The sequence below is a fragment of the Elephantulus edwardii genome, unplaced genomic scaffold (genome assembly GCF_000299155.1).
Source record: "Elephantulus edwardii isolate Elephantulus edwardi_28Jun2011 unplaced genomic scaffold, EleEdw1.0 scaffold00002, whole genome shotgun sequence".
NCBI classification, from domain to species: domain Eukaryota; kingdom Metazoa; phylum Chordata; class Mammalia; order Macroscelidea; family Macroscelididae; genus Elephantulus; species Elephantulus edwardii.
Genome location: NW_006399752.1, coordinates 26436492 through 26448243, shown reverse-complemented (window position 1 = coordinate 26448243; position 11752 = coordinate 26436492). Strand labels below are relative to the sequence as shown.

The 11752-nt window shown below is 40.4% G+C and overlaps 1 protein-coding gene across 1 annotated transcript in view; it reads right to left on the bottom strand.

Annotated features, from left to right (window-relative positions):
- The window catches only part of DDO (D-aspartate oxidase), a 25410-nt gene extending 21282 nt beyond the window's left edge, over nt 1–4128 (bottom strand). The window contains exon 1 of the mRNA XM_006879041.1: nt 3957–4128. Coding sequence (XP_006879103.1) covers nt 3957–4128 — 172 coding nt within the window. The remainder of the gene's footprint in view (nt 1–3956) is intronic.
- Between the last annotated feature and the right edge of the window lie 7624 nt (nt 4129–11752).

The window sequence follows — 11752 nt, the reverse complement described above, 5'->3', positions numbered from 1 at the left end:
TGGAAATCCAAAATCTCTGTAAATGCTCATTAAAATGAATTAAAAAATTATAATAATGAAAAAAGTAGGGAATGGACTGCACCCCCCCCCCCAAAAATAAGCACCAAATTCAAGCCACGGTGGCAATACTTAAGGATACTTTGGGTAGAATGTTAAATGATCCAAGAAACATTAAAAGAAGGTGGAAGAAGTACACAGAGTCACAATTATCAGAAGGAATTGGCTGACACAGAAGAATCATGAAATAACATATGAGCAAGAGCCTATGGTGATGAAGGAGGAAGTTCAAATTGCTCTGAAGGAATTGGCAAAAAACAAGTCTCCAGTAGTTGATGGCATACCAATTGACATATTTCAACAAACAGATGCTGCCCTGGATGTGCTAAGTTGTACCAAGAAATCTGGAGTACAGCCAGCTGGACAACTGAATTGAAAAGATCGATATTTGTTCCCATTCCAAAGAAAGGTGACCCAACAGAGTGTGGAAATTATCGCACAATATCATTAATATCACATACAAACAAGATTTTGCTGAAAATTATCAGAAAATTATTGGAGCAATATGTCAACAGAGAACTGTGAGCAGTGCAGGCTGGATTTAGAAGAGGTCGTGGTACTAGGGATATTATAGCTAATGTTAGATGAATCTTGGCAGAAAGCAGAGAATACCAGAGGAATGTCTGTTTGTGCTTCTTTGACTATGAAAAGGCTTTTGACTGTGTGGATCACAACAAGCTATGGCTGACTCTGAGAAGAATGGGAATCCCGGAACATTTGATCGTGCTAATGCGAAACCTATACTTGGACCAAGAGGCAGTTATCAGAACAGAGCAGGGAGACACTGGATGGTTCAAAATCAAGAAAGGGGTTCGTCAGGGATGTATTTTGTCTCCATACCTTTTCAATCTGTATGCAGAACAGATCATCTGAGATGCTGGGCTGTACGAGGAGGAATGTGGCCTCAGGAGTGGTGGAAGAGTCATCAACAACCTGCGTTATGCAGATTACACAACCCTGCTTGCTGAAACTGAGAAGGACCTGAGGAGCTTGCTGCAGAAAGTCAAGGACTGCAGCCTTCAATATGGATTGAACATCAAGAAAACAAAGATTCTCACCACTGGACCAATTGGCAGCATAAATATGGATGGTGAAGAGTTTGAGATAGTTAACCGTTTTAGTTTATGTGGTTCCACAGTCAACACCCTTGGTACTGTTGTTGTTGTTGCTGTTGTTGTTGTTTGATGCCGTCGAATCGTAGATGACTCATAGCAACCCTATGAATGAATGGCCTGAGCACTGTTTGTACATAGTTTCTGGAGGCAAGCCATTTTGGAAGTGGATGCTGCTCCTGCTTCCAGGCTTGATTTAGTCGGAAAACTCCAGCCAACACTTTCCACCATGGGTACCCATTACCATGATTGGCACATCACTGTCATAGTCTTCAGCATCATAGTAACCATGAGTTACCTCTATACAGCAATGCACATACCAGTGCTATACCAACTAGAAGAATGTTTGACAGGAAAACAATTTGAACCTGGCTGAGGGCCACTCTTGGTACTAGCAGCCAAGAAATCAAGAGACTAATTGAATTGGGAAAGTCAGCTTTCAGGGACCTGTACAGAGTACTGAAGAGCAATGATGTCAGGCTGGAGACTAAGGTGCACCTGACCCAGGCTATAGTCTTCGCAATTATGTGCTATGCATCAGAGAGTTGGACAGTGAATAGGGATGCTAGAAAGATAATTGTTGCCTCTGAGCTGTGGTGCTGGAGAAGAGTGTTGAATATGCCACAGACTGCTAGGAGAACAAACAGGTTTGTCCTGGAGAGGGTGAAGCTGCGCTGCTCTTTGGAGTCAAGGATTCAGAAGCTTCATCTGACATACTTTGGGCATGTTGCAAGGAGGGACTGATCCTTGGGAAGGAATATCATGTTTGAAAGAGTGGAGGGATGGCTCAGGAGAGGAAGACCCTCAATGAGATGGATCAATTCTGTGATTGGGGTGGTGGGAATGAGTGTGTCATAGACGGCAAGGTTGGCACAGGATAGAGCAGTGTTTAGGGCTCTTGTACACAGTGTTGCTATGAGTCGCAAGTGACTCGATGGCACATAACAACAATAATAACAACAACAATTAGTATCTTTAGAAAGAGAAGAAGAGATATTGTAATCATATAATACAAATAGGATGTTATAAAAAGAGACATTTTGAGAACAAAAGAAGTTATTATATATGACATAAAAATATTATAGTTGAAATTTTAAATCTAACAGAAGGATGAACGTGAGAAAATCTCCTAGAAAGCTTAAAACAAAAAAACCAACCCAACAAACCATGCTCAAGAAAAGCGTAGAAATAGGAGGTGGTGGGAGAAGTTAGAAGAACTGGAGGAATTCCAAGACACCCAACCTGGTAGCAGTTCCAGACAAAAAGATATAGATGTCATAAAGGGCAAGGCTGGCAATTGAGTTAAATCTAAGACTGGTTTCTGAACTGAAAATTATGAGTTTCCAGAATAAAAGAGCAGGACAGTTTTATTTTCTATATTGCTGGTTTAGGAAAAAACTCCTGTAAATTAGTATATGTTTGAACCACATACACATATAATTTTATTTATTTTAGAAAAGTAAATTTAAAAGAAAAAAGAAAAGGAAATGAGGTGATCCTATACTTCATAAACCACATGCCATTTTTGGTTTCTATTGGTGATTAATTCTGTCTTTTCCCATTCCATATGAAGAATATAAACCAAAAAGAATATGTGAACATGTTGAACAATCATTACATCTTCAGGCCTAAATAGAAATTGACTTACTGTTTTTGTGTTGACTTAAAAATCATATTAGCCTCACTACAGACAATTTCTAACTTGTTGGTCAGTGCTTGCCCCAGCAGAAAGAGAGCTATCCCAGTAATAATTCCTATGTAAATTCAGTTTATTAGAACTTCTAATGCTCCTTTCTCTCCATCTTCTGGAAAATTTATAGGATTGTACTTCTTGTTTTCTTCTGAAGGACAGGACTCTATAACCAGCTCTGTCAGTCGACTAGGATTAGAAGGATGATCACATGTAATCACTGACACCAGATCCTCCAGATACCCCTTTTCTCTACACCTTCAAGATGGCAGCAGCTACATCAGCATGGGTCCCTAAGGGATGAGCAGAGCCTCAGTTTTCATATTTGGTTGTTATTTTTCTCCTGAAGTATAGTTGAATCTTTCCTAACAGATAAACCCAGGGGATGCTGTTACAGATTTGATTGTGTTCCCCCAAACACATGTTGCAAACCTCATTACTATACCTAAGGCTAGGGAACTCTGCTGGCAGAGTGATAAGGAATTGCACTGCTAATTCAAAGGCAGGCAGTTCAAATCCACTAGTTGCTGTGAAGGAGAAAAATGGGCAGTGTCCTCTCCTATGATTTATAGTCTCCGAAAACTCACTGGGTGGAGGGTCAACTAAGCATAGGTTCTGACTTGACAAGAAGGAAAATGAATTGAATGAGAATGATTGTAGTCCTCTTTGGTAATTTGATTTTCTTTGTTTTGTTAATGAGGTTTGATCAAGTGTGGAGTGTGTTCCAAACCTAATTACATCTGCATTTTAAGGAGCCACGCAGACACAGAAGCAAAGCACAAACAGAAATGTAAAGGGCTAATGGAGGCAAACAGAAGCACATGTGAGGATCCCTAAGGCCAGACAGAGAGGAGTCTCTTTCCTCTGATCAAAAGAGAGATAGCCTTCTCTCAAGCTGATGCTCTGAATTCAGACTTTTAGCTTCTCAAACGGAAAATATTAATTTCTGGTTTTTTTTAAAGCCACCTGCTGTGGTATTTCTGTTACAGAAACATTGAGAAATTGAGATAGATGTTACACTTAGCACACATAATGCAGTCCTTGTCAACAGAATTCCACCAACTACCCTTCAAGGAACAAGAGCTGAGTTCGCTCACCTGCATAAGTGTGAGGGATGAGCATTCCAGCTGCGACGTCACTGGTGGTGTTGGGAGTAAACTTGTCTGAGATCACGGTGATGGAGCTCTGTGGGACCAGTTTGGAAATACACAGAGCAGTGGAGAGACCAATCACTCCGGCTCCCACCACTGCAACCCGCACTGTATCCATGGGCCTGCTGGGAGGAAAAACGGGCCTGTGAACCCTGGTTGTAGGATTATTTCACATAGTATGATGTCTGGTCCTGAAGTGCCTTCCCCTATATTTAGGTCTGTAATCTCTCAACAGCCAATATTTCCCATAGGCATTTGTCATGGAATAAAGAATTCCCTTTAAGCTCATCTTTCTATTAAATGTCAGGGTAAGGACAGCAAGCCCTCTGTGGGGGTTTAAGTATTAGCTCAAAATCAGGTTAGTTTGATCCTTAGAACTCACAGCAGAGAAGTTGGTATGTATGTTAAGGAAGATGTCTGCCCCTTCATCACACATTTTTCCCCATGAACATAAGGCAATGTTGATGAATAAAGTAAGAGAAACAGAGAAGAACAACAGATCTGCAGCCTCTGCCCCATGAACCAGTTCCTGAGAGGGCACCACCCATGAGCAGTGCAGAACTCAATCCCTGCTGTTTAGAAACTTGTTAACAAATATGTCTGAAGAATATCGGTGTTACCTTGAAAAGCGGAATACAATAGCAGCAGAACTGAGGCAACACATAACTGTTAACACCGAATATTGCTTCGATGAAAGTAGAGAAGAAAAAGTGTAGTAGCATCTCTTGCATGGATTGCATCATATTGTTTCTTGTCAAAAAGAATCTGGCATTCCAAGGCCACAAGGAAGATGAGTTTTCATTTCATTGAAATGAAATTCTTAAAATGAATTTGAATTGAAATTCTTAAAATTTTCATTGAATTGAAATGAAATTCTTAAAACAGCTGAGATGCTTGCAAAATATGATCTACTACTCAAAGAGTATTTTCTTAGCTATCTAGTGGTGCTATGGCAGAGATACCACAGATGGATAGTTTTAACAAACAGAAATTTGTTCTCTTACAGTTTGTTGTTGTTGTAAAAGGTCCAGTGAGAATTGACACATAGCTGACCCTCCAGTGGGTTTAATGAGAGTTGACACATAGCTGACCCTCCAGTGGGTTTAGTGAGAATTGACACATAGCTGACCCTCCAGTGGGTTTAGTAAGAACTGACATATAGCTGACCCTCCAGTGGGTTTAGTGAGAACTGACACATAGCTGACCCTCCAGTGGGTTTGTATCTGGTGGGTTTGAGTCGCATGCCTTGGAGATTGCCATGCAGTTTCTTACCACTAGGCCACCAGAGCGTCCTCTTATGTTTAGGAGGCTAGAAGTTCAAATTCAGGATGCTAGTTCTAGGGGAAAGGGGTTGTGTGTGTTGGTTTGGAGGAAGGTCTTTCAGCATCTAGAGACCTGTAGATCTTTGGGAATCCCCATGTGTCTTGTCCCCAGTGTTGAGAAACTCTTGTGGAGCTCTGAGTCTGATAGGATGCACTTCAGCCCTAGCAATTGTTTCTTTTCTTTTTCCTTTTTTTTTTAAATTAATCTTAATGAAAGTTTACAGAGACTTAGGGATTCCATTCATTCATTATTGAACTTTTCTCCTTGCCCACAATCTCCCCCCACCACATTTGCTCTTCTCTTTGAAAAAAAAAAAAACACCAAAATTCTTTCACTGTTATACAATCCCTCCCCACAAGTCCACTCCACTGTGCGGCCTTCATTCTTGATGGTACTGAGATCTCTCCTCTCAGCTTTCTTTCCTCCTTTTCATGTCTTGGCAGATAAAAAGTGCTACAGACAACACCCTAGGGAAGTTTCCTCTCTATTGGATCAGTCCTGTAATGCAATTAAGGTGTGTTGCATTCCACCTTGGACACTCTTTCCTACAACTCTTTGACATATCAGACCATAGTGATCATTACCTAGTTTCCACATTATATCATTACATATACGTATTTTCCAAAGAAGGATGGGCAATATCCTCCTGTATGATTGATTAACTGCCTCTAAAAATCCACAAGAGAGTCAGCTATGTGTTGGTTCTGACTTGAGGGTACTCAACAACACCATATGTATTCTTGAGAAATACAATTTAACCCATGACAAGCACCTAATGAGATTAAAACAGAGTACATGTAGACTTAAACAGTCAATCTCTTACTTTGCACCAAAAAATCAGAATGAGTTTATGAGTGCCTGGGGAAGGCATGTGAAGGAGAAGCTTGTGGACATAAAATCTGAAAACTGCTTTGTGTTCATGTTTAACAATGCACTTGACTTCAAATACTGGCCAGATGTTCAATGTGATGAGCTATGTAAAAATCAACAGGAAAGTTGAAGTGAGACATCATTCTAGGATTTATTTTGCTTTAAAAGAAAAAAGAATGATGCTAACCTCAGCTGTGAATTCTTAAAAAGCTGGAAAATTATGGACTGGACTGGACTGGACATAATGATTTGCTGGAGTTAAGGCTGTGATAATGGTGTGACTATGACCTGACGTCCATTGAGATGGACAAGCCATTTTCAAGGGAAAGAACAAGCAATGAATGTGTGAACCATTGACTTAACCTGTATAGTCAATACTCTTTCGCTGACCTTTTTTTAAAAAAAAACCCAAAAGACACCACAAACCAACACAGCTCTTGAGATGTTTTCTTCCATGCTACTCCCACTCATCTATAAAGTACCCTAATTGACAACACTGGAGTGCTGGTGAAAACTCCATCAACACCACACTGGAATGTTCCTCGTGCTGCAATCAGGCCAGTTAAAGAGAAACCAGGAGCAAAAGGGTGGATCAGATCTAGGGGGATAGCTCACCTGTCTTCTTACTGTCTCTGCTATTTCATTTCAGTCCCTCCTGCCTAGAAACTGTCTCAAAAAAGCACCAATAGATTAAGTTCAGAGGAGAGAGTGGCTAAGAATTAGCAGTTGCTATAGGGAGGTGACTAGTGGTGGACTAGAGGAGCTAACAAGGTGGGCAAGTCCTATGACCAGTGAACCCCTGAAATATGGTCCCATTAAGACACCCTGGAGCCCCACAGTACGTACAGAATGACGGAGAGTAGCAAGCAGGAGGAGAAAACACCTGACTCAAAAGAAAAAACACAGCCTTGGAATACACCGAAGGCTCTGGCAGCAGAATTTGTTTTCCTAGTGAGTGGTTGGTCTAATACCCTGAGAGAGAAAGAAAGAAAAAAGCAAAGCTGTTTCCTATTGGGGAGTTTACTAAGGACATTCCCTCTAATCTTACTCTTCATTGGCCCGTATGCCTGTGCCTGTGGCACTCATTGCCCTGGAGAAAGGAGCAAGTGACCTCATCTTGCAAGCTCAGTGGAGCTGGTGTGTGTCTACCAGAGCCGCTGGAGCTGGCTCATACTCAACAGCACTTTCCTCTCCAACTCACTGACAGCTGAGGTTTCTCTAGCAGATTTATAGGTGGAGTACGTAGCGGCAAGACTGTCCAACAACACCCAGCAAGTTCTGGCTGGAAGCAAACACACGTTCCACATTTGACTGCTGGGTTTAACCACCTGACTCCCTCTGCATGTCTGGCTCTGCTGAGTCAGGAAGTGGGGACAACAGGGAGTGAGAAGATAGTGAAATCACTGATCACAAAAAAAAATTGCAGTTGAAATAAATCCCTCAGGAAGTAATCTAGGAGAAAAAGCATATGGTTCTTTGGTTTACGTATTTAAAGACAGAAATCAATCTTGGCTAAATGTCTGCTATGTCCATAAATTCAACAAGTTTATTCTCAGGGAGGCAATTTGATGTAGCAAAATAATGATAATATTGTTGCTAGAATGCATTTTGCACTGATCATGTGCAAAACCAGACACATGCATGACACATCATACAACAGCCCTGTGAGGTGTGTACTATTATGGAGTTCTGGTGGCCTAGTGGTAGGAAACTGCGCTGCAATCCCGAAGGCATGTGGTTCGAGGACGGGCAATCTTTTCCCATGTGATTAACTGCCTCTGAAAGCCTGCCGGAGGGTCAGTTACAGGTTGGTTCCGACTCTACAGTACACAACAACAACAACTATTTCATAGATGCAGAATGCAGCAACAATGATTCAATGTTATAATGCTTACCATCCATGCAGGTCCTGGGGCTTGACTCCTGACCTCTATACCTTCTGCTCAACACTACCCAACTGTCCGTGGTTTGTGTGTTTTGATGAGGTTGAGCAGATTTTGGTGGTGATTCTAGATGAAGACGGACTAAGAAGAAAGGCCCAATGTTATACTTCCAAAAATCAGCCTATGAAACACTTAGCTCACAACAGTATGACCTACTCCCAAGCATAGGGATAGTATAGGACTGGATAGTGTTTCATTGTCCTCGTTAAGGCCAATGCAATAGCAGTTAACAATGAAGATGAGTAAATTGAAGCTACATCTGCCTAAGGAAACACCCAAGTTTTTATAACAGCTCCTAAATGCCAAAGGCTAGTCTGAGTGTCAGACTCCAAGGTGAAAGTGCTTAGCTAAAGGATGTCCAAATGGCCAAGGTAAAGACTGAACAGGACCACCAGCCAGACTGTCTTTGGCTGAGTGGTGGAACAGCACACACAGCACAAGGATACAGCACTGTTACAACCCAGGCAGGGCTCGGTAGGATGGCATAAGTGGGACATATTGTTGTTAGCTACAACTCACAGCCACCCTGTGAATAAGATATGTGAACTTGGCCCCCCCTATCCCGTACCAGCCTCATGATCTCTGTCATGCTCAAAACTGTTGTGCTATCTTTATATGTTCCACTTCATTTTTTACAATTTCCAATTACCCTAGATTTATACTTCAAAGTAGGATGCGTATATGTTATTTCACTTACTCTTTAAAATCTCATTGAAAAGATTTTATTATTACATGGCAGGTGGTTCTGATGGTAGGACTAAGAGTGTGGATGCCTGAGTCAGCAGAAGAAATGTGGTTCTTGCATGAGTGGAGAAAGCAGAAAGAATAGTTTCTTTAGAAACTATTCTCTAGAAAGACTAGGACTCCAGTTCAGTGGTGGTGGAAACTTCCAGATCTTTGGATAAATTCTCCCTTTTGCTCCACCAATCCTTCTGACTTAATTCCCTGACTAATTTTCCTGTCTAAAATAGAGCAGGTTACCTTTGTTTTTCTAGCTTGATATTGACTGATTGGTATTGCCATATGTGGCACTTGGAAGTATAAGGAATAAACAAATATGGAAGTTACAAGATTTGGGAAAGTAGTGCGCTTTGGAAATAATCAGGAAACTGTCAACTGCATAGATAATATTCCCTTTTTTTTAGCTAGATAGTTGGTACACAGGGATTTGTATGTTTCAAATATTCCATCATAACTAGTACTTATTATAAGCTTTATTTTATATATTAAAATTGTCTATCCAACCATTTAAGTTGCATATATAATTCCCAGATAGTCCTTTTCTTAAAATATTGTATTATGACATTCACTTTTATGAACTCAAATACATCATTCTCCCCTTTATGATTTCAGGTTTTGTAGGCTTTTTTGCAAAGTCATTTTCTATTAGATTGTTGTTGTTGTTGTTTTCTCTCGAGTGGACTCAGCTCATAGCAGACCCTTCTCCCCCGTAGGTTTTCAGAGGCAGTTAATCGCATGAGAGGAGATTGCCCATCTTCTCCCGTGGAGCACCTGGTCAGCTGGAACTTTGAGATTGCAGTGCAACTTTTTGCTATTAGACCACCAAAGCTTTCTATTAGATTAGGAAAACCTAGTATTTGTCTAGATTTTCTTATTTATTCTATTATTGATTTTTAACACGCAAATCCTGAATCCATCAGGATTTTTCTTCTGCTTTTAGATTAAGGTTGACATTTAACTGTTTCCAAATGAACAGACTTTAATATCAATATCAAATGTCCTAATTGGAAATGCTGGGGTTTTTTAGTTAAAATTTTTATTTTATAATGATTTACTTAGAAAGTTTATATACATTGTTTTTCACACCAGATCTTTCCCATTTCCTTTACCCTCCCCTCCCTCCACCCATCAAATTGAGCAACCCTATGATTAACCACCCCACCCCCTTCCACCCCACCCTCACCCATCCTCATCCCTCCTCTCCCTCTTGCCCCCTTGGATCCTCATACATGTCCTACAATAAGGGTCTTATGCAATATTTGTCCTTATGGAACTGAGATAGTTCACTTAGTATAATGCTCTCCTGTCCCTCCCAAGTTAGGTAGTGATTTACAAAATCATTACTCCTGCATGCTGTGTAGTATTCCATCATGTGAATGTACCATAATTTCTCAATCTGTTCAATTGTGGTTGGACATTTGGGCTGTTTCCATGTTCTTGTGACGGTGAATAACGCTGCTATGAACATTGATGTACAAGTCTCTATTTGTACCTCCATTCTCATTTTCTTGGGATATATTTCAAGCAGTGGAGTAGCTGGATCATATGGAATTTTTAGGTTCAGTGGAAATGCTGATTCAGCTACATTTGAAATCTTTAAATTTCTAGGGAAGTATCCCTAGTAGTGCAGCAGTTAAAGCAGCATGGCTGCTAAGGGAAAGGTGAGTGTTGGAACCCATTGATTCCTATAGTGGAGAAAGATGTGGCAGTCTGCTCTGTAAAGATTCACAACCTTAGAAACTCTCTGGGCAGGTCTATTCTGTCCTATATAGTTGCTATGAGTTGGAAGCAACTTGACAACAATGAGCTTGATTTGTTTTGACAAATCTAGGCTTTCTATTCTGTCCAACTGCCAAGAAGTACACAATTTTAATCACTACAGCTGTATTCTCTATTTTAGGAGTCCTGGTGGCAAAGGAAGTTAAGTTGTCCTGCTAATCTAAAGGTTGACAGTTCAAAACCACTGTCACTTCTTGGGAGAAAGTTAAGATAGTTTGTTTCTGTTAAGATTAACAGCCTCAAAAACCTGACAGAGGATTGCTCTGAGAAGGAATTGACTCAGGGGCAGTGGTTTATAGTATGTTTCCATATTTAATATATATATAGATATTGTTAAATGCCATTGAGTCGATTATGACTCATAGTGATCTTATAAACAATGGATTGGAAGTCTGAACTACCTTGTGCCATTCTCATCATCTCTGATATACTCAAGACCAATATTACAGTCACTATGCCAATCCATCTTGTAGAGGGTCTTCCCCTCCTTTACCAACCCTTCACCCTTCCAAACAATGTCCTTTTCCAAGGATGGGCCCCTTCCAACAAATTGTTCCAAGTATGTGAGACAAAGTCTCATCATCCTTGCCTCCAAGGAGTACTCTGTATACACCTTTTTCAAGACATATTTGTTTGTCCTTTTAACAGTTTATGGAATATTCAGCATTCTTCTCCAATACTACAACTCAAAGACATCAATTCTTCATCCGTTATATTTATTCATTGTCCAATTTCAGCTGCATAGCAAGTATTTGACAAGATCATGGTTGGATCAGATACACTTTAGTCTTCAAATTAACATCATTCCTCTTCAGTACTTTGGAGACATCCTTGACAGCAGACTTTCCCAATGCAATATATCTTTTGATTTCCAGGCAGCTGGTGCCAAAAGTGTTGATTATGGATCCAAGCAAGATGAACTCAATGACAATTTCTATCTCTTTTCCATCTATCATGGTTTTGCCTAGTAGCCTGGTGATTAGAATTTTGGTTATCTTGAACCATCCTTGCATACCTGTTATGAATCCCACTTGGTCATGGTGGATTATTTTTTTTATGTATCGTTGGATTCTATTTGCCAGTATT